This window comes from Coloeus monedula (assembly GCF_965178545.1).
Source record: "Coloeus monedula genome assembly, chromosome: 9".
Classification (NCBI taxonomy): domain Eukaryota; kingdom Metazoa; phylum Chordata; class Aves; order Passeriformes; family Corvidae; genus Coloeus; species Coloeus monedula.
This window is the reverse complement of record NC_138789.1, coordinates 25,425,367-25,447,281: the sequence shown is the minus strand read 5'-3', so window position 1 is coordinate 25,447,281 and position 21,915 is coordinate 25,425,367. Positions and strand designations below refer to the sequence as shown.

Sequence of the window (21,915 nt, the reverse complement as noted above, 5' to 3'; positions counted from 1 at the left end):
AACTAAAGCGTGAGATTGTAGGAGGATGGAGAAAGGCAGTGTTCTCTTTTTGTCACACTGATGCTCTTCAATCTGTTGCTTAGTAGGCCAACTCCATATGTCTCCAGATATGTGGAACTGAATTATATAATTATCATTATATAATTATTGTAACATGAAATTTCGGGAACATATGACAGACATGTAAGCAAACACACCCTCGAAAGAAGCCATTCCTTTGAAAGTAGTTTGGTGTTTGCATGGTTAGAGATAGGACTTTAACAGCTTGGTTCTGCAGACAAAATATTGTTAAAATCCAAAATCTCATAGAGGAAAGTTGCACAACTTTACTGTACACAGCAGTGTATTTGAAGGTAGGGATATACAAATACAAATGTCTACACATATATGTAGACTTTATAGATGTGAATGTGCATTTTCATGAAAATTCCTGTTTGGATGGATGTAGCTACTTTAAAAATACCGCATCTGATTAAAATTTAAGATTAGCATTTAGTGTTAACATAATACATGGAATTGTAGAAGGGGCATCTATTGTAGAATACAAATTTCATTGCTGGCTGCCACTTTATAAGAGTCATCCCCTCAACTTCCTCCCTTGCCCTTGCCTTGCCCTCCTCTCTCCCCATGTTTTAGGCATCATTTTCTGATGAAATCCTCATTTTGAGTTAACATGGGGACTAAAATAATATGTTGATGGCTTGGATATCTGTTGGTGTTCTGATGATCCCTGAGTAGAGAGAGTGATGTGCTGTCACTCTCTCCATAACTGTCCAAGGTTGAGAATTTTATTGCATCTTTCAAAATTTCTTTTTACTTTCCTCTGAAAATGAAAATAAGTTGAATAAAATCCAGTTTAAATTTGAGCGGAGCTGCATACTCACTCTGGGTATAAAATTAAATTCTTTCCTAAGGAGTTTTTTCTGTTAATACAACTTTTGTTCCTGCTTTCTGACAATTATCATATATGGCTTTTTTTTTTTTTTTTTTTTGTTTTACTGCCACAGTTTGAAGTGAGAGCATTAAGTTAAATTAATTTGACTTTGCTTGGCAAATGGCGATAGTAGCATTTTAACAGCTGTTTGCTTTCCTGGATTGTCCTTGGTGCTGAAATTGCTTTTGTACCTAAACAGCAAACTGTGTTTATAGGGCTACAGAATATGGAGATAAATTTAGCCTGTCAAACAGATATTATTGGGGCTTTTTTTGTGCTGTGTTTCTGGGAGTGGATCCTGACTACAGTGCTTAATTCCAAGCTGTGTGTGCCTTTGGACATCTTACAGGACTGTTGTGGAGCTTTTCTCTTTGATTTATGACCTTGCCTGTATGGACTTCTGATCAGATTTTATTCTCATTTAGTGCAAGAGGGGCTAATTATGAAAATGACAAAGATTCTTTCGTTGTGCTAAAGCTTTTTGAATGACAAAAGGGGGCTTTAAATTAAAATGAACTTTAACAAGGCATTTTCACATTGAAGTGATACACACTCTACCACTGATAGAGTAATTCATTTTCAATCCTTTCTGATTCTATAAACACATTGTCTCATAAGATCAGTAATTTTTTTACCTCTCAGGCTAATGAAGAGTGGATGGTAGACCAATGAATTCTCTTTTTGCAGAACTGTTTTGACATTCTTAATTTTTTCTTAAATATCAAAGAAAGGACAAAGAGCAGTGATTTTATTGCATTAATATTAATAATCATTTATCTGCCAGAAAAACATTTAAATATCACTTGACATTTGCAGAGAAAGATTAATGTTTAATTTACTACAAACATAGAAATACTTTGAAATAAAAGGAAACGCTTCTGGATTCAGCAAAATAAAAAAACCAAAAAACCACCAAAACCCCAACAAAATTAAGACAGACGTTCAGATATAAAAAACCATTGTAACCATAGCAGTAATCAAAAACATGTTGGTGCCATCTAAAATGTCAATATTTAAATTATCACTTCTGATTGAAAAAATAACATCAACTAGATAGTTTTTTAAGGTCTAATTTAAGCTTTAACTAAACAAAGACAAAGGAGGGTAAGCAGTTTTCTTTAACATCCATGTGGGTACAGCTACAAAGGCCTGTATAAATTCTAGCAGCATTATAAAAACAAACCAACATACTGTAGTTAGGATATGAACAGTATTGGCATTTCCTAAATACTGGTAGGTCTGAAAATCAAGGGGGGCCTCCAGAACAGGCTGGTGTCTGGAGGAAAGGAAAATAGCAAGACACAGGAGTCAGAAAATTATATAAGTGAAAATACAGGAGGAAGTTCCATTACCGACAGAAGGATCAAAATGCTGTGTAATAAAGAGAAAAGTAGCGAAATCCCCTTGTTCTACAAAAGAATGTCAGAGCAGGAGCTACAGAGGAGGAGGAGATGAGCAGAAAAGTTGTGTATCAGTCTAATCTGATGAAATGGCTAAAAATGTACCCAGACTGCAGGGAAGTCTATCTGTAAATTTTATCATGGAGATTATATGGTAAGATACCACTTTTAGGCAATGAAATGATGGGATTAATGTATTGAATGAGAATAACATTTCTAGCCCCCAAACTGTTTTTGTGACTAGATTGATAATGGCATAGAGAATCAAATTCAGTTTTATAATAAACTAAAATAAGACTGTTTCTTCTGCAAAAGCTGTATGTAGGACAGATATTATTCAGATTCAGTATTTGTATGGAAAGTCTATCCTTACAGTACCTTTTTTCAAGGATTTTTTTTTATGTGATAAAGAAAGTTTTAGCTATAAACCCAGTAATTTATTAGTTAAAGAAGGTTCTTATCCAGGATCCATCTCAAAAAGCAAGATTCTTTTATAAGGCAATACCTGGAACCTTTCCATTAATACTCTTTAATAAAAAACCTCTGATTTTATTTACAGCTCTGGTGACTTTTGAGAAGTCCTTGAGGATATAATATAACTATAGGTCTCCAAAATGATTAAGATTTCCATTTTTATTCAAGTGTCCGTCGGTAGTTATACTTTGGAAGGATTCCCCTGGAAAAATGGTGATTCTGTGTATAAGGCACCAAACTAGGCCAAATGCATAATTACAGCATTACTGTGCAGGAATAAATCAACAGGAATATCCTCCCTTGTAGGATGAAAGAACTTTCTTCTCTTTTGCATTACAGGAATTCTCAGGGTCTTTGCAAAATGATGAATATATTGAGTAGGAAGCATTACATAAGTAGGACTGCTGTGTTGTACTTAAGAATAAAGAATATGCAGCTTTTAACATTTTTAGCCATTTTTAATTCTTTTTTTGCACACCTGTGCCATCTAGGCAGCAGGTAAATATGAGAATGTTTTACGTCAGAGGCTATAGAGAGCAACAGATTTCAGTGGTGTACACTGAGCACCAGGCCCCAACCAAGTCAGTATTTAGAGCGTTTCACTGTGACACACCAGTGATGGTACATCCCACTGTGGTACCGCAGTTCCTATCCCCTCATCTGCCTTGCTGGTTGCTTCCGTGGTAAAGGCTGCAGACGTTGTTATAATTTATTTATTAACTTATTAATTATTTATTTAGAATAGCACCCATTATATGCTAAGTGACTTCCAGACAGAAATTTCCCCAAATGCTTTTCCTTTAAGAGCTCTGCTGTGAAAGATGTGGTACAAGCACAGCCGTGAGAGACCCATTTTGGGAGCACACGCTTTGTTAAAGAAAGCTGAGTTTCATGACACTAATGCAAAACCTCTTTGTATTCTGATTTTCCTTTAACAAAGGTTCACTGCTGTGGATAAATAACTGCCCATCTGTCATTGGAGGCCTTTGGGGAATTGATAAAGAGGGAGAAGAGAAATCTGTTTTTCTGGGGATTTGGTGGATTTGGTGTAGTGGGTGTGCAATGGCCATCTTAGGGCATGGGCCTCTGATTTTTAAGCACTCTTGACACTCCCTAATAAGTTGATGCTTTGCTGCTTTACCACTGCCAGTTTGCGTATTTACATGATTTTGTGAGTTTTTGGAGCATTTGTCCTGCAGTCTTGGGCTCTGCTGATATTTCTGTAATTCATAAGACTCTCACAGATGTAGGAGAAGGAGTCAAGAGACTGACTCCATTTTATCTATCCTTTACAATTTCCCTACACGGTGAACATTGACATTTTATTCTTTGCAGCACCACGTTTTTTAGGTCCTTTAACTGAAAGCGTTAGTTTTTATTGAAAAGGGCAATTTTGAAATAAGGCTCTTTGGCTGCAAGTGATTAAATATCAATCTCATTTGATCAAAACTATTGAATTCTTTCAGCAAGATTGTGTTGCATAATTTCTTAATACATAAGGAAGCCTGCTGTTTACACAATGGTCTTTGTAATATTAACAGGGATATGTGTATTGTGCTACTTTGCTCATAGTGGTTGTTGAGCAATCATGATCACTAAATATTCAGGAATACTTGTTGCTGTTTTTCATTGTGCTCTAAACTGGGATCACCATTAAGACTGCCTTACCTAATGAACATAAAAAGACAGAAAAAATTCTAGTTCTAGCTGCTCGTGTTGTCTTTCTAAATTGCATTGTTTACTCTCCTGGACTATAAAAGAAAGTTGTAAGTGATGTCAGTATGTGGCCTTTGGGATTAACACCTGCTAGAACTTTACAGTTATTTATAATGTGAAATCTCTGTAATAGTATTCTCATTGCAGGAGGGAGATCAAACCTACTTAATAAATTTTAATTCCACTATTCTCCCTTTCCCTTTGCCCAGACATCATTCAAACACCTGTGACCAAGAAAAGTATTTTTTTCTGAAAGGAAGAATTCATCCTAAAGCTATCCAATGGCAGGACTGTCCAGACTCCTGAAATATGAGAATCTTTTTGTAACTTTTTTTAGTAAAGTAAATCATGGCATTGCCCATCCCACCCCTCTTTCTTTGATATTCAACGAATAGATTTAAGATCGTTTATGATTCTCTCCTTTTTCAACCTTATTCTTTCTTAAAGGTTTTCAATTCCCTTAATTTTCTGCGTGGAAGACAATTCTACCTCCTACTCTAATTCAGATAAAAGTTTTAATTTATAAAACTCCTGTGGGTGTTTTGGTCTAGGCTACACATCATTAATATTTCTGCAATTTAACCCAATACAAAGGAATTAAAGATTTATTCATTACACTTGTTTGGGACCACTGAGAAGCAGTAACTGTGTTCCCAGGGCCTGTGGGCAGAATGCCCCCAGGAAATGCATCTAGTGCACCTTACCTATCACTTGGGAGGAAAAGTACTGGGGAGAGTGGAACTCAGAGTGTGATCTTGAAAAGGTGTGGAAAATCAGAGCAGGCTCTCTTAGTTATGAATTAAGAGCAACGCCTGAAGAAACAAAGAAACAAATAGAGATCCATAAATTACATATACCCCAAAAATACCGTTTATTTTAATGTTGTTTACATAGATAACCAAGAAAAATGTAAAGCTAGAATTTTCATGTGCTGTCAGTCACAATTAGATTTTATCACATCGTCTGCTTACAATAAAAGCTCAATCAGAATTTCTCAGCCCCTGTGAGCTCTATATCCTGCTTTACCCTTTGCAGAGATAGGACCTGGCCTTTTATTGCTGCTAAGACCTAAGTCATTGTTCCCATGCATTTTTCACAAAAACTACGGATTTGCTGTTCTTTGGATGTCACTATTGATAAAAACTTAAAATATAATGGAAACAACAATTTCAACTTGCTTAATTGAGGAGGGAAGATAGAAAAGAGACTGCAAATCAAGTCTGAAACATCCAGCTTTTCGAGCCATGTACTGTTGAAATACTTTGCCTGTTTGATAGTCTTGAGCAGGCAGTCTGGCAGTCTGGATTTTGACCAAGAGTAGTCATGCTATGGTTTTAACTGAAACATCAGGTTTTTAAAAGAATACTATATTGCTGAAGAGTACTGAGGATTTTTCTGCAGAACACTGATTTAACTGTGGCAGTGTAGATATTACTTTGTGTTGCAGAGCTTGATATGTGCAATTTTAATAATTTAAACTATAATTTGCAGGTGTTACATATATTTTTTTTTATGGTATGGTCTTCTTTTTTCAAATCACATGCTTTGTGGTTTCAGATATCTTGAGCTGATGTATGCTCTGGGCAGGAATCTAGGACATGATGCAAAAATTGTTGTGGGTGTTAGAGATCATCACTATTTAATTAGATTTATCTTTTTCTATTTAGAATTCAAATACTATTTAGAAGTTCTTTAGGACTTATTGCCGAACTATTTTTTATGAGTTCTTTTCGCAAAGACCATAAAGCAAGTGGGAATTTACATCTGATATTCCTAGATGCACTCCTTTCAGAAGATACCTAATCTTTCACTTGAGAGAAGTTTTTACAGATCTCAGTCCCTGTAGTTCCTGTTCCATTTAGAACATATTGATGAAATTTCTTTGCATTATCATCTCAATGTGTTTTATGATCTATAAGGATGAATTCCATCAAGAGTATTCCATATTCAACATTTTACCTTATTTTGTGAAATACAGAGTTGCATGAAATATAGATTAATACTGTTTGGCTATCTTGGACTTGATCCCAGGTTCAACTGAAAATGATGTATATTCCAATCTGTTCCTTGGTTGTTTTTGTTTAAAGAATTTGTATAGATTGAAATGCAGCTGCAAGTGTATTAGTGATTTTCTATTGCTTACTTGTCAAGATTTTTATTGTGTGGATGAAAAATAGCATTTCAAAACCTGGCAGCATATTGACAAAAACAGAAGAGCACTTTGTGTAATTCTCTTTTGAAAAACTACCTCTTTTAGAGACAGAGATTGCCTCAGCTACTTCCATTCATATGTATCTTGATCAATAGATTTATTGATAGCTTTTAGCCAAGATTTAATTCTTTTTTTCTCCTCAGTTCACCATGGTGCTCACTTTTCTGAATTAAGAAACTAGAATTAGGCTCCTATAAGCAAGGCATACAATATGCAAGTGCTCTAGGTGTAAAAGGAGGCATTTGACCTTTTGTTGCTAATCTGTGACAGGTGCAGGCTATTTTCTTCCAAATGGTGTTAATTTTCATGTGCAAATCCACCCCCTGAAACCTGCATTCTATACATCCACCACAGGGGAATTGGTGGTCATCATGAGTACTGTAATGGACAGCTGAGAGGGATAATCACTGATATTTCAGCACATTTACGCTCGCGACTCAGTCGGGTTTAGAGCACTTCTGTTTTCACTGCTTATTAGGGAGGCTTGAAGTTAGTTATTCATGGCCGGACAAAAAAAAAGTGTCTGAGAAAGTTCATGTGCCGGGAACAGCACATTGTTACAAATTAGTTTCCTTTACCATTTCTGGCAAACTCATTACAAAGTAATCGCGCCCTGCGCTGAAGTGCACTTCCTCTGGGACCAATAACTGTAAATAAGCAGGGCTGCAAGCTGGCTGATAAGTTGTTGTTCTGAAGATAACGGTCCTTTTTAGCAGAGTGTTTGACCTTTTTCTTTATATTGCCTCAGGCTTGTCTAAGACCCTCAAGGTCTATTTTTCATCTTAAAAATTCTCTGTAGGCAAGCACAATGTGTGGTTTAAGAAGATTTTAGGATTGCTTAACATATCTATATTTTATTTTCTAGCATTTTTATGATAATTGTTAGAATGTTTAGTGACTTTAGCTAGCATTTTCTTAAGCAGGTTTTCTTTCTTTGTGTAAAGTACACTTTTTATTGATGTAGGAAGCAATATACATTAATATTTTATGAGGACTAAGTGTATGTTGCATGATTAATAAAATAGTATCATTGGGCTTTCTTCTGACTTTTAAAGAAACTTGAAACATGCTATTGACCCCTTTCACTATTCACATTTTGAGAGCATTGCACTAAACATTACTCTGTAAAGCAATTTAAGCAAATATAATTAGGAATTTCAGCTTGAATGATTAAAGGAAAGTATGTCTCCTCTTTTCTCAGTATGCTAAGAGTATTGAACAGAATTGTGACTGAAAATTGAGCATGTCTTAAAAACAAACCCCAAGGCTAAGTGAAAGTCAGCTTATAGACATTTGGGAATTTGATTTGTTCACATCTTCCCACCAGTTTAAAAAGATCTGTGCTAATATTTCTGTAAAGTAAAATAATAATAGAAAAAAAACCCTGCAACTAATTTCAGAGTGCATGGGAGAGAAAATCCAAAGTGTTTTGCAAAGTGCTGGCTACCCTAATAAATTGCTTGTTTTACTTTTAAGATACAGTCAGAAAGTTATTTGACATCCAGATGTGCACCTAGATTATTAAAAAAAAAGTTAAAAAAGAATTATCTTAGAATGCCAACCAGTTCAGATTTTATTGCTCATAATGTTGTTGTTTTTTTTCCCTTGCAGGTCATGTTACTCAATCAGTTCATTAATCATACATGTACCTTCAATAACATTAATATCTTGTGTTTTGTAATGTTAACCCCCAAACATAGTGCTAATCACAAGATATGGAGTGATGAGGCTTTGGAAAATGCTGTATAATCTCCTATATATGACTTCTGTATTTATGGAATGGAGTGGTGATGAGTTCATGTGGGCATGAACTCAAAGTGAAGTAAAGCAAAGCTGATGTTTTAGTAGTGTGGGACGTTTTTCTATGATTGTAAAAGAATATACTTAACCAATGGGGTTGTGAACAGACTCTCTTATTGCTATCACAAATTACCAGACTGGCAATGTACACAGAATAAGAACTGTGCACATGAAGGGTCGTACAGTGGTTGTATCATGACTGAAAACTGTTGGTAGGTACATTACACAAAATTGGTTGTATCTGGCTTTCTCTTACATTTGTCATCATTTCAGCACAGAAACTGTTGGCTGCAGGTACTGCAAAGCACAGGGTATGCATTGTGGAATTGCACAGAGATTCCTGGGACACAAGAGGCACTTGCTGTCTACCCACTTATTCAATAGTTTCTTCTCTTGCTATGTATTTAGCAAAAAGGCAAGAAAAAAAATTTATGGAACCTTTTACAGATATTAAAAAAAATCAGCTTGGAAGTGATTTGCACTTAAGAAAAAATGTTTATATTCAGTGTGAAAGTGGCTTAATATCTAAATGGAATGCTGTAATCAATGTTTTAATTCCTGTTCCATAGTTTCTAATGCATGTCACTGTGTTACCTGTGGTATTGGAATATAATTCTCATCCATTAGAATAAATCAATTGCCCATGACTACAGCACTGTGAAAGCAGTACAAAAACCTGTTCAGTTTGTTTATGAGATGAACATTGGGAAGTTTATATCCTTTCTTGGACACCAAGAAATGTTTTTCTGTGGCTTTATCAGTTTTCTACAAAGCATCTCTTAAAGCGAGGAGGTGTTTTGTTCCTACAGTTCTTGGCTTCTTTGTACCAAAACTGCCGTCTTGTTTAATGACATTGCTATGTGGGCTGAAATTAGGCTGACAGATTGTGAGCAAAGGCTGTGATATTACAAACAATAGTCTATTGAGCATGAGGAACTTGTTGAATTAGTTACCGAAGGCATTAGTGCTCAGTTCAGCCTCTTTAGCATCTGGAGGACAGACAAGAAATAGTGGGCTAATGAAATGTCCAAATGACACCAAACTGCAAAGGGCTGCAGGTGACAATGGCAGCTGATGTGTGTTTTGAAGGACCCTGGTAAGAGGCAAAAACTAATAATAAACTAATAAACCCACAGAAGGAAAAATACTGCACTAGGAGTGAAGGGCGTGAAGGGACAAATTTCCTCCAAATTTGTCTCAAACCAGCGCAGGAGTATTCAAATCAAAAGAGAAAACAATATTGGGGTTATTAGCACACCATTGATTAAATTTTAAGGGTTCTGCTGGATTTGAGATGGGTTTTCCAGAGCAGACTGGATGGCAGTGGCTCCAGCACACCAGCTCTTCGCCATCCGCGATTCCCTTGACATCAGTACAATTCTCCAGTGCTGGTTTAGGGATCCTGTGGACTCTGTAAAGTGGTTCTGAGTGATTCATCTGTTCCCCATCCACTTCAAGTTAGCTTGATGTTGAAAAAGGAACTGAAATGTGCAAAAGGTCAAAATCAAGGTCTCATTTTGTTCTAATTAATCACTTAATAATCTTTTAGTTTCCTATGCCTTGCAGTACAAGTTTTTAATGGTCTTTGAACTTTAAATATGAATTTAATTGCTTCTGTGTCCTTCTTTGGGAGTAATTCCATCAAAATTTGCACCTCTGCTCTGTGCTGCAGATAATCCCTACCTGGAATTGCTGAGATTGCTGGGAGGCAGGTATAAATACTTGTTTACAAGATGGACCTAGTCCACCATCTGTGTTCATCCAGCCTGCTGCCTTAACCCTAGAGAATCTGCCAGGATTCCATGCACAGCTCAGGCTGGCTCAGGACATCCACACACCAAACTTTGTCCAGAGAGACCTTAATCTGTGACCTATAAGGCAATCTAAACTTTTGGGATGAATACCTTGGACCACCTAAATCCTGAAATATCCAAGGAATATTATTATCGCAGCTATGTCATTTACGCAAGGCATTTAATGAAAAATACAGCAAAATCAAGTCACTTAATTAAAGGTATTACTATGCAATTGCTTGGTTTTACCATTCTTATTTACTTTGGATAATAATCTGTAGGAAATCATGGTTTACGTTAAGGTTTGAACTCAGTTGTCAATAAGTGATGGGTCTGACCCCTGTGGCAAAACGTGCGCTCAGATGTGTCAGGGACTTCAGCTAAAGCCAGGAACTGTGGTGGGTTGGCCTTGCCCACCCAGCACTCTCTCACCCACACTCCTCACCAGGACAGGGGTGAAAATAAGGTGAAAAAGCTCATGGGTTGAGGTGCAGACAGGGAGGTCGCTCACCAGAGGCCTCCACAGGCAAAACAGACTCCACTGTGGGGAGACTAATTTATTGCCGGCTAAAATAGGTTTGCATAGTAAAAATCAAAGAGAAATTAAAACAATGCCTTCTCCCTGCCCTTCCCCATTTCCCAGGATCAACTTCCCCACACAAGAAGCAGTGCAAGGGGCTGAGGGCTGGGGTCAGCGCTCTGCCGCTGATCCTTTCTTGCTCCCCTGCTCCACCCTGGGCCTTTCCCTTCGCTTCCCCTCCCAGGGCCGCAGTCCTGTCAGGAGCGCCTGGTGCTCTGTGGGCCAGTGCTCCTCCAGGAGACATCCACCTGCTCCAGCCTCTCCCCACAGGACACACAGGGGAGTCTCTGTCCTGGCTCCCAGGGCACCCCCTTCCCTCCTCCTCCTCCTCCTCGATCCTCGGTTCTCCTCAGGCTCCCTCGCTCCTCTGCCTGTGTAGGATTTTGCCCTTCACTGGACACATTTTCACCAGCTGGGCTGAGGGTATGGGCTGGGCCATGGGTGAGGCCATTCTGGAGTCGGCCGGGAGTGTCAGGAAAAGGCTGGAATGGGCAGGGGCAGCGCAGCCTCTCCAAGAGCAGGGCCTGCAGCCCCACTGCCGGCCCCTGGGCACCGACCCCTGCCACGGCAGGTGACATTATATATATGTTTGGCAGAGGCATTCTTGCTCTGTAAAAGGGCTGGTTTTTCCAATATTTCCAATGCTAAGTGTCTCCTTGAGGCGAGCCCTCAGGAACAGATTGAGAGTGTGGAGTGAAGCTCTGCAGAGGGAAGCAGTGGAGAGAATTTTCTTCTGAAAAGAAGGATGTGGGTAGGAAAGTAGAGGATAACATTAAAAATAGGGAAGATTAAACATGTTCCATTAGTAAAGCCAGAAACAATTTAGGATGAGGTAGAAATCCTGGAAATATTGATAAACAAAATTCAAAATGTCTTTTTGCTGCTTCTTTTCCAGCCCAGAGCAGCAGATCAGCTGAATTTTGCTGCTTGTGCTAGTATTGAGCAGCGTGTTACCAGAGAACAGTCCTATTGACTGCAGTGGGCCTTGCTGAGGAGGGAATTGTTTAGCTCAAATAGCCTTATAAATATACATTAGAACCCAACAGTATATTTCCAACCCCAAAATATATTTGAAACCATAAACCCAGGTTTTCAGTGCTACTTTTTAGAAAGAAATGTAATTTAGCATGCAAGCTAAAACATGGCCCTGTCTTACAAGACCTGATGAGATGGGTTTTGGATTGGATCAGGAAAATGTAAAGTCTTATTTTTGTAGTGTATAAATGAAATGGACAGTCTAAACCCTGTCTCTAAAAATCTTGGCACACTTCAAAGGAAAAATGCCATTTTAGCAATTTAAAAGCACTTAGTGGGTTTTCCCAGTGCTGAACTTCGTTTCTATAGCCAGTGTGGTTGCCTGCTGAATAATGCCATAGGGGACAATGTAGCTCTGACTATACTTAAAAATACTATTCCATGAAATTTACTAGGAACAAGCTGAGGCAAAATCTCATTTGTGTCTTTGGAAGGAGGTGATAGTGGCTGTAAATGGTAAAGGAAAAGAACTGAGATGGTTTTTGTATCACAGAGGAGATGAAGGCTGGACCATCTGTGTGGAGAGAGGGATGCTCAGAGGAACAGCCAGAGGGGCCAGGGGGAGATCTGGGGGCTTTAATGTTACAGGGGGTTGAACAAGAGCAGCAGTTGGGAAGAAAGAAATCCATACAGGTGGGGGCTAAAAGAGGTGCAGAGACATAATTAGAAAAGGGAAAAAAAGAAAAAGGAAGCAATTAAAAGGATATTAGGACACATAATTGGAATATTCAGATAAGAGGAGACAAAAGGTCAATTTGATTGAGTAATAAAAATCTGTGTTGTCTTCTTTTTGGTGTATTCATATGCATGTAACTTACTGCTATATATTTTATTCTATGACTACAGTTAGGCCTTTAAAAAATAATTCTGAACTGCTGCAAGGCCTTTTGTACTTGCATATTTTAACCAACAGTAGTAGAAGTTTTAAAAACTTTTCTCGGTGTAGTTCCTGGGGAGTTGATCAGGCATTCATTAAAACACATCCTGTTTCATCTGTCCTTGGTAGGGAACCTTGGCCGGGTGGACCATGTCACGGAGTTTGAATATGACCTCTTCATTAGGCCAGATACCTGCAACCCACGCTTCCGAGTCTGGTTCAACTTCACTGTGGAAAACGTGAAAGAATCACAGGTACGTGTCAATAAATTAGATGGTATGATAGCTTTAAAAATTGTTTACCTCAGAATGTATTTTCTTTAACAAAAAAGATGACACCCAGGGTTTGCAAACTAAAAATTGCTCTAAAATATATCTTTGTTTGAATTTTTACAAATAAAATAAAGCAGGTGTCAGCATTGGTATGGGTATGACTGTCCTTTTCAGCAATGCAAGACAGGAGGTAACTGCAGACAGTATAAGGTTTGCCAACTAACAGAACTGGTATTAGTAATGGCTGCCATGTATTTGTGTTTTTGCATTCCAACTGAATATGTGTGTTAATGTACGAAAAAAGTCCATCATAGCTGTTCAAATATTATCACTCAAGCCTTCATTTAATACATGTAGAACAATGAGGTAGCTTTGCAAACAGGCATTTCCCTAGTGACTTGTAGCAGAGGAGTTGCTTGCCAACGTGTCGCTTGTGAAAGAGGAGGTTTAAATGTGAAGCAAATTGATAGGCAACTGTTTCACTTACTTTTAAATAATGTTTTTTTGCAGTAAAAATTCCCCTTGAGAAAGAAACTTCCTTGCTCTATTTTTTCACTTGTATAATTATAAAGTTATATACTAACTTTCACACTGAAAAATAAAAAAGGGATTTCATTTCACTTTTCACACGCACCTTGAATTTTGTTCTGGTGGCCTGCCTTAGTTTATCAGGATCAGTCTGTCATTTTTACTTATTGGAAATAAAACATATTTAGTAAGAGAAAAAAACTGCAGAAGCTTGATATGTGTATTCCTACGAGACTAATATCTTAGTATCCACCACTGTACCATTCCTGTTACAACTGGAAATCATGAAATTGTTTATCTATCGTCCTGGAGCCTGATACTTTATCAGACAGACCCTTTCCCCTGCTGTGCCTTACCCAACTATGATCAAATTATATAGTCATGAGATGAATGGGAATCTGTCTCAAGGAGGCAAAGAGATCAGGTAGAAAGATACAATATATATCTAGTGCTTACAGGATATTTGTTTTCATGATTGTCTACATGAAAGAGAGTGGTTTCACTATTAAGTTTGGCTTGTGAGGTCTGTTTTTATAATGTGTGCTCCTATAATCTTTTTCTCATCTCTCCAATTTCCGTTAAAATGAGACCTGCCTGGATGTAATCTAGTCTGGAACCCTTTTTAGGTCTTTGTACTACAGGCCATGGGCAGCATTAGTCATTGCAGCTCAGCTATATTAAATGAAAGTTAGAAGTTGCTACATCAAACATTCAGTGTAATGCAATCTGTTTTCTGCATTTTGATTAATTTATTTTATGTTTTCCTAGAAAACAGTAACAATGAAACCCAAACTATTCAGTACTGCTTAAAAATGTTGCACTAATACAAATACAGAGTACCTTTGATCACATTATGTGTAGGAGTAGATATTTTAATAGCCCTCTATAAATCATTACCTGTATCCTATTGTATTTATTTTTGATGTATTATATAGGCAATGTCCGAGGAAGGCACACCTATACATTTATATGTATTAGGTCTGGTTTTAGCCATTTGGATGAGAACTCATAAAGAGTAGCTACTTTTGTTTTATATATGATCTATTAGTGCATTATTTTGTTTTATTAATCTACTGATAAATGAAAAGAAAGACCAGTTAGACATTCCAGCTAATTTTACCATCCATGCATTATTGTTCCATAAGAAAACAGGTTCTTTGCATTCCAGTTTTAATTTTCTTAAGTCATGGAGCTTCCACTTCCTATGTCTCAAAACTGTTTTATAGACTCCTCTCACTTACAGTGTTGCTTGATTTTTAGCCTAAAGCTTTCCTTTATTTAATCCCACAATTCCTGGTTGCAATTCTGCTTAGTAATAACTCCTCTTGGTACAAATAAATCCTCATCATCCCTGGCTAACATTTATATTTCTGTAAATTATAACATTCCTCATCATTTGTGTCTCAACCTAGCTATCATGTTTGGTTCTTTCAGCCCTATATCCAATAGACCACTTTACCTTTTAAGTATTTTTCTGCTTTGGGGCCTTTGGACTTTCGTTGTAAGTGAATCTTTCAGTCCTCTGATAATTAGCCCAGTTTCCCAAGGAAGCAAAGCTTATATGATCACACTGTCTGCTTGCTGGCCTAGGTTTTTTTATGGCTGCTGATCCCTCTCCTCTCTTTTCTCCCTCAATAGCTTCTTAACTCTTGGCCAGTTTCAGCACCACTGGACAGGAATTCCTGTAAGTTTCAGGAAAACAGGCTGCCAGATGGGCAAGAGACCCATTAGTGTTCCCACTGGCAGACAGGCTATAGTATGAGATCATTTCTTATTAAACATCAGAGAATCCACAGAGGAGATGAATAGGAGAAAGTACTCATTGGAATTTGCATTTTTAAGATACCAGAGAATCCAACCATGAAATCCAAATCCATAGCATTTAGTAATTTTGCTTCTTGCAGAACTTCTTGTTTTTATTGTTATTCTTCCTCTTCCAGTTCCTTCAATATTTTCTTTATAGTGCGGAACTAAAATTTAATGGATAATTCTGAGTGTGCTAATCCCAATTTACAGAGAAGGGGCTCTAGTGCCTTTTCTCTGTTACTGCCTCACTATAGACAGCTGGAAATTGCAGCAGCCTTTTGTTGCTGTATCACTATGGAAACTCAGGCCTAATTTGTTTTTCCCTATCATACAGAAGTCTTTTTCAGAGTGATTGCTTCCTTGCTCCTGTTACGTATGTTTGAGGTTACTGTTGTGCTTCACAGGTAATAGAGCTAAGTTCTGTACCATGCCAGTGACAGCCCTAATATTTCCAGAATTATTTTTAGAATGTTATTATGAACTTGGTTTATTTGATGTTCACTTCCCTATGTTGAAGTAGAACCAACAGACTCTTTTTAATTTGGAAGTTGGTAAATTAATTTATTCCTCCTTATGACTTGGACTTCTACATAAGACATTTTATGTTGTCAGTTTTATTTTATACTTTTTATAACATGGAAAAAAGATTAAAAAAAGTAGCTAATGCCTTACATTTATGGGGGGAAAAGAACCATCATATAAGATACCTGCAAGATGTAAAATATGTTTCTTTGGTCTACTTGTATGGTTTCTGACTTGCAAGTCAGTTGGTCTAAAAAGATCTGAGCTATGACGTTTTTTGTTCCTTGTTTGGTGAATCCAATTAACACCAATATTGGAAAAGAAAAAGAGAAACTGATATGTTACATGTAAGGAAAACACATAGACTTTTATGATTTACACGTATCCATGAAAGGGAGAGTGAAGGAAATAGGATTTGCTGTGGAACACATGGTCTCATGGGCAAAGCCTCCAATTTCTCTAATTATATACGTGTCACAGGCTGCTCTCTATTCCTGATAATGCTCTTTACTGGGTAGGATTTCCTTCCTATTCACTTCAGCCATGGCCCTTAAAACACCATCTACGATTTTGCTAAATTTCTTCTCCATGCAGCCGGAAATTGGATGGACAAATTTCATCTCCCAATTGCATTTCAAGTATTTTAAATACACAGTGCTTCAGGTGCAAGATTACCTCTGAGCTAGAATGGCTTTAATGCTATTACTAGCAACAGTGATTCATTTGAGCTTTTTGGGAAAAACAGAAATGTGTGTATGTGTGATAATAAAAAATATACTGGTATACCAATATGGGAGGATTTTACAGGTGAAAAGAATGATTATTGTTCTTGAGGGCCATAGACAGAAATTCTTCTCCAGTGATTGACACTCCCTGTTCCAGATACTGTAACCACACCAAAAAAAGATGATCTTTGTCCTGGAAAATTTGCTTTTGAGCAATTTGAGAAGAGGTAAGAGTTAAATACAAGAAAGCGATGAAAGGGTTGACAATATTTGAGGATTTTTGATTTAACACGCAGCAGCCATATTATACCACTAAGCAATGCACATCTAGGCCTCATGACAAATTCTGTGTGTGTGTGTGTACCCTGAGCAGCTCTGCTGTCTGATGAATCATGTTGAGAAATGGTATTTTCACTGAGATTAAAAAAAGAATTTCCAACAGAAGGGGTTTCCTAATAGTGCCAAATTTTGTTCTGTAAGTGTTGATAAACACATTTGGAGATCTTCATCACAAAGGTACTGACAAAATATACCAAGAAGGATAGAGGAGACGAATGGATATTTGGCAGCTAGGATTTGATCATTACTTACAGTTAATAAATCAATCCAGATTGAGGTTAAAATTGAGGAACCAAATGTTATTTACTTCAAAGGCATTCTCTCTGTTACTTCAGTTTCTGTTGGACTGAAACTAGAATTTTGACTCATGAATTTTTTTGGGGTTTTTGTTATGTATGAGTATGGATCAGGAAAAAGGATAGCCTATTCTTCAGAAATTTAAACAGGATGCCCAGGTAAGACAAGAGATTATCATAGATGGACATTATTATGAATGCATGGAGCTGTCATTGTAGAGTTTTATGGTTTTTTGTCCTACACTGTTTTGTAAAATATAGAAGGCTGTAAGGTCTCTGTTGTCTTTAATTGATTAGATTTTCAGGAAAGATTTATTATTGACAGTAGATTTTATAATATGTTCAGGCCTCTTCTTACTGTCCTAAAACAACTCAGTGATCCTTAGCAGACAACTGCTTCTTTATGATGTTACAGCTGTGATTGTTTATAGGGAGAGGAGATGCCTCTCTTTATACCAACTGACACATTTTGGAGAAGAAGGGGGAAAGAAAGAAAAGCAGGCATGATTTGAGGTACTCAACCTCTTTTTCTGACCTAAGAACTCAGTCTGTGTGGTTAATTCCTGCAGAAGCTGCATCCAAAGTAAGATGGAGTGAAGATGACATCAAAAGCAGGCTAAAGTTGGAAACAGGCTACCTTTTTACTTTCTTCTTCTTAAGAAGACAAGCTTTGCTCTCCTGTCATTTGGGGATTTAAGTTATTGGTATCAAGATGCTTTATGAAGTCTTATAGTCTTTCCAGCTTCTCATTTGAGAAGACAGATATTTTCTTTGCAGTGCATTAAAGGCTATATTGCACTTACCTAGCTTTGGAAAATGCATATGTAAAAGGGCATGTTTTTATGAAAGAGTACAGTTCTGAAATTTTGAAGTGAATACATTTGAAGTGAATGAATAAAGCATTTTTTGCAACAATTCCTAACAAATCTTAAATGCATAATTTCTTTAATGTGTTTCATTGCAGATACCTTCTTAATAAATTCAGTATATAGCACTCATTTATTAATAATTTACATTAATTATTTATTAATCCTCTTCTGGTCAGCTCCTGTAAGCTCTCTAAATAGCTGTTTATAATAATTTACAATGAGAATCACTAGATTATTTGAATTTTGCCTGTTTAGGAGGCCCTCAGCTGTTACCCATCTTCATGTACTCTTATGTGAAATTTTAGCACTCTAGAAAGAGACATCCGACTCTTCCTGTATTTTGGTATTTTAGTCACTGCTTACACAGGTAGATAAAACCTGATCTTTTTCATGTCCCAGTTTTTTGTTTTGTCATATAAATTAATTTTATTTCCTTGCTTCTGATACTTTTCTTGAGAACCATCTATATTCAAGAGTATAAATAAATAAATGAGTATCAGCTCACAGTACCAGCTCACATTGCCATTTTGACTTTAAGATGAAACTGTGAGTAGCGTAACTCCTATAACTTTTCATTCACAGCTTACTGTAGTTTTAGTATTGATTTAGTTAGAGCAGTATCAATTTTTTATTTGTTTCGTATGTGAGTGAAGTTTTTCCTTTTTCTTAGCTATCAGATAGTGGATTTCAGTTCTTGTGGCTGAACTTGGTCAAGATTTAAACTTTGACATGCATCTAAGGTTGCTGGGTTTATCAGTCATTATCATTCATCATTATCATGTCATGTCATATCATGATTTATTTTTCCTTGGAGAAAGGCAAATACTGCATAAAGGTTGAAGTTATAATCATTTTTCTAAGAAAGATTAAAAAGGAGGCAAAGCTGTCTTGAAACATTTTAATCAGGAAAAATCAAGTAAAAAAAATTGATCTGAATTAGAGAATGGTTTCACTGAAAATTCTCTGGTGTTCACTAGCAAATATGACAACAGTTGAGCAAAATAAGTGTTATGTGTTTACATCCTCTGGGATTCCTTTCAGAATTTAGAAGCAGCAAAAGTCTGGACTTCAGGTTGGTTTTCGTTTAATCTAATCCCTGTGTACTACAGTGTTGCACTGCATATCCTGCACTGGCCAAATCCTTTAAAGCTGTATTTGAGTGCATATGTATATTTTATATATAAGTATATGCACACATATCTGTCTGTCTGCCTTGAAACATGAGAGGCTGAGGTGACTGCATTTGGACAATATCTTTTTAGTAACAGCTTTACCACAGGGAAAGCAGATTATTTCTTTGAGTAGCACATGTCCTTCAACTTGAAAAAAAATGGGAGAAAGAAGGATGGAGGCAGAATCATGATGAAAATTTTGTAAGACCTTGTGGTACCATAGCACCTGGTAATATGGGTCTGTAACTTTTTGTAAGGGAAGGGTTTGAATTATCTGAAGTCTGTATTATAGCACAAAATGGATTGTTTCAAAGGAGCCTTTGTATTTTTAAAAGTAGCTTTCCTGATCCCTGTGTTGGAAAGTGGTACAGTTTTATTGTAAGTCAAAACTGCGTAGAGTTAGATGATACCTGTAGCAGTTGAGGTAATCATTCACTTACTGAGGAAGCCATATGAAATGATAATTAAATAAGAAACAAAGTGATGACATTTAAAATAGATTGCATGTGTGTCTCAACATTTAAAAAAAGAAAAATCAATTGAACATACTGCAGTTTTGAAGAAAAATAATGTTACCATTTTGGAAACTTGTGCCTATATTGGTCATGTATAAAATTAGATTTATAAATGATGATTCTTCCAAGTTGGAATCCTTTCAAGTATGTATAATTTTATTTTGGATCAATAATTCAGTTGTGCTTAGAATAGATTGAGGGTGCATGTGAAACTTTGGTAAGTGCAATATAGTGCGCATCTCCATGAAATTATCCAAAGCTGTCATGACAGGTATCATCCTTTGAAAAGTAATGAATGCAGGTGGGTTGGTAAACACAGAAAATACTCAGCATTACCAGAACACTGTCTGTCCTGGTGAAATATTCACTCTTGGCAAGCCAGTGTTAAATTCATAAACCTTTTCTGTTCCAGGTGTCTGTAAGAACATCTCAGATGCCAGTGTTCAGTAATTATTGCATACATACTGTATGCTTCTGATTTAACAGTGGCTTTTGCCTACAGGAAACTAATGGCCAGGTGTGCTTAATTTCCTATGATGGTGGCGTCTGTCACTCAAAATGTCAAAAATACTTTATAGATGTCATAAACAAAATCAGCTCTGTGATGATCTCGATGTCAGTGATGTGACATGCTTACTTTTCTTTCAGTTTAAGACCTTTCTGATTTCTGATTAAATACTCCCCTTTTAGTTACAGAGTGAATTGTCTTCCATGCAAATTTGTTTCTTTTTTCTTCTATTACTGAACAGTCTTCATATCAGAATGTGGACGCATACGTTGAAGAAGTGAAGATGAAATGTTTTAAACTTTCCTTCTTTTGGATTTTCTGATCTTTTAAATTCAGAGTAATTTTAAATTTTTAAAATTCAGAATAATCAATGTCTCCCATTGATTTCAGAGGGAGCAAAGTTCCTAAAATGCTAAATGCTGCAGAAAAATCCCATCCTGATCTCAATTAAATAATTTTTTCCTTTGCTATAGTTCTTATAAGTATATGCTTAGTTTATAAAACTCTGGAGCTATCAAGCACTAAGATAGACACTTTCATTTTTTAGGGAGCAAATAAAATTAAAATGCCATGATTTGTAGCTTTTTGGTTTTTTTGTTTTTACTGTTAATTAAAACTGGAAAACTGTATAGGTTACCTGAGATATTGCATTCTATATAGTTAAATTATTATGTTCTTCCAGCAAAATATATTTTAATTTATCAATTGAAGAAGCTGGGAAATACTCTGTAAGATGACTGTGCAATTTTTTGCTTTGAGAAATTAAGGAAAATTAACACTGAGTTTATAAACTGACTCTCAAAATAGAGCTCCTGTATTTTTTATATATAACACAGAATAATAAGCTGAGTGATTCTGATGACTGAGTACAGTTCCCCCAGTTTAGGCTCTGACCTGTACACCCTGGATTAGCAACATCTGCTGTTACACCGCAGCTCAGGATGGCTCTGGTAATTTTTTTTGTGAATTGAGAAGCTCCATGGAAGCTTCTAATTTTCATAGTAGCACTACCATGATGAACTGTGGCTCATTACTGTAAACTGATGGCAGCTGTTAATACTATTACAGGCAGAGACTTTTTATTTAAGGGAAACATTAGCCACTAACTGGTAGATTTCTGACACAGTATTACATAAGGCTTCCTGTTAGGAAGGAGAGCAAAGAGAAATGGATTTGAACCCATTAGTATCAGAATTACGTGTCAAAAAGCTGGAGCAGAGTTCAATTTATTTCTGCAATAAAGTGTAAGCTAGAGATTGACTTGACAATTATTTTACCTTGCATTGCTCTGGTTGTTCTGAGATGACTATTCCAACATCAAATCATCTTGTTTGGACATCTTTTACAGAATAACATGATAGTCTAAATATGCATTATGTTATGTAAGTACTAAAACTCGGCAGGTTTTTTCAAGTAGAAATGAGTTTTTTATTACTCCTTTTACTAGAGGATGTATATACAGTGGAACACATTTAAAACAACTGCATGTATTTCTGCTAAATCTACTGCATGTTGTTGAATGGCGTTTACATTGTAATAGAA

At 36.6% G+C, this 21,915-nt stretch overlaps 1 protein-coding gene across 1 annotated transcript in view; it reads left to right on the top strand.

Annotated features, from left to right (window-relative positions):
- LOC309576307 (BEN domain-containing protein 5-like) overlaps window positions 1–21,915 on the top strand; it is a gene marked incomplete at its 5' end in the record, with an annotated part of 561,692 nt that overhangs the window by 33,351 nt on the left and 506,426 nt on the right. The window contains one exon of the mRNA XM_082287520.1: window positions 12,951–13,075. Within this exon, the coding sequence (XP_082143646.1) occupies window positions 12,951–13,075 (125 nt within the window). The remainder of the gene's footprint in view (window positions 1–12,950; window positions 13,076–21,915) is intronic.